Source organism: Nestor notabilis, unplaced genomic scaffold (genome assembly GCF_000696875.1).
Source record: "Nestor notabilis isolate BGI_N333 unplaced genomic scaffold, ASM69687v1 scaffold23664, whole genome shotgun sequence".
Taxonomy (NCBI): domain Eukaryota; kingdom Metazoa; phylum Chordata; class Aves; order Psittaciformes; family Psittacidae; genus Nestor; species Nestor notabilis.
This window is the reverse complement of record NW_009924620.1, coordinates 2,609-3,405: the sequence shown is the minus strand read 5'-3', so window position 1 is coordinate 3,405 and position 797 is coordinate 2,609. Positions and strand designations below refer to the sequence as shown.

Sequence of the window (797 nt, the reverse complement as noted above, 5' to 3'; positions counted from 1 at the left end):
CAGGAAGGTGAAGGACAGCACGAAGCAGATCCTCAACCTGACCCAGCTCAGCTTCCACCAGATCCGCAAAACAGAGATCACTCAGGTCAGGGCTCTGCCGTGCAGGGGGCTGGAGCTGCCTGGAGGATCCCTGTCCCGATCCAATGGGAAGCTGCCACAGCGCATTGAGAGCTGCGGAGCGGCTCTTACCTTTGCCTTGCTGGGTTTAATCCTGCTCCCTGCGAGGAGAAGGGGGAGCAAAGCTCTGGAGGAGGCAGGTTCTCCCCATTGGGGCCACCAAAGGAGGGGTTTGGGGTGGCTGGAGGAGGAGCAGCAAAGGCAGCAGCAGGAGGTGCTGAAGGGGGTCGGTGAAGCTGGATTTTAGGAGCAAGGGGGAAGGCCACGAAGGAGAATGGAGCCACCAAAGCTGAGGGGAGCTGCCCAGGGAGGGCACTGAAGCCAAGCCCCTTCTGTGTCCCTGCAGAGAGCCCACCTGGGCCAAGGCACCCGCACCAACATCTACGATGGGGTCCTGAGCATCAGCGGGGCCGCCGAGGCCGAGGCCGAGAGCTTCTGCAGGGAGCAGAACAACAACAGGCGGGAGATGCACGTGGTGCTCAAGGTCCTGGACCCCAGCCACAGGGACATCGCCCTGGTGAGCCCATCCCGGGGGGGGGACACGGGGGCTTGGGACAATGGGGATGGCTCTGACCCGCCAGAGGGGAGACGGAGACGAGCTCCTGGGAAGAAGCTGGTGGGGTGGGAATGGGTTGAGGCTTGGGATGAACCAAGTCGGAGCAACGTGCTCTAGTGGAAGG

General features: G+C 62.7%; 1 protein-coding gene across 1 annotated transcript in view; it reads left to right on the top strand.

Annotated features, from left to right (window-relative positions):
• Positions 1 to 797, top strand: part of TYK2 (tyrosine kinase 2) — a gene marked incomplete at both ends in the record, with an annotated part of 7,080 nt that overhangs the window by 3,695 nt on the left and 2,588 nt on the right. The window contains 2 exons of the mRNA XM_010012687.1: positions 14 to 85; positions 464 to 634. Coding sequence (XP_010010989.1) covers positions 14 to 85; positions 464 to 634 — 243 coding nt within the window. The remainder of the gene's footprint in view (positions 1 to 13; positions 86 to 463; positions 635 to 797) is intronic.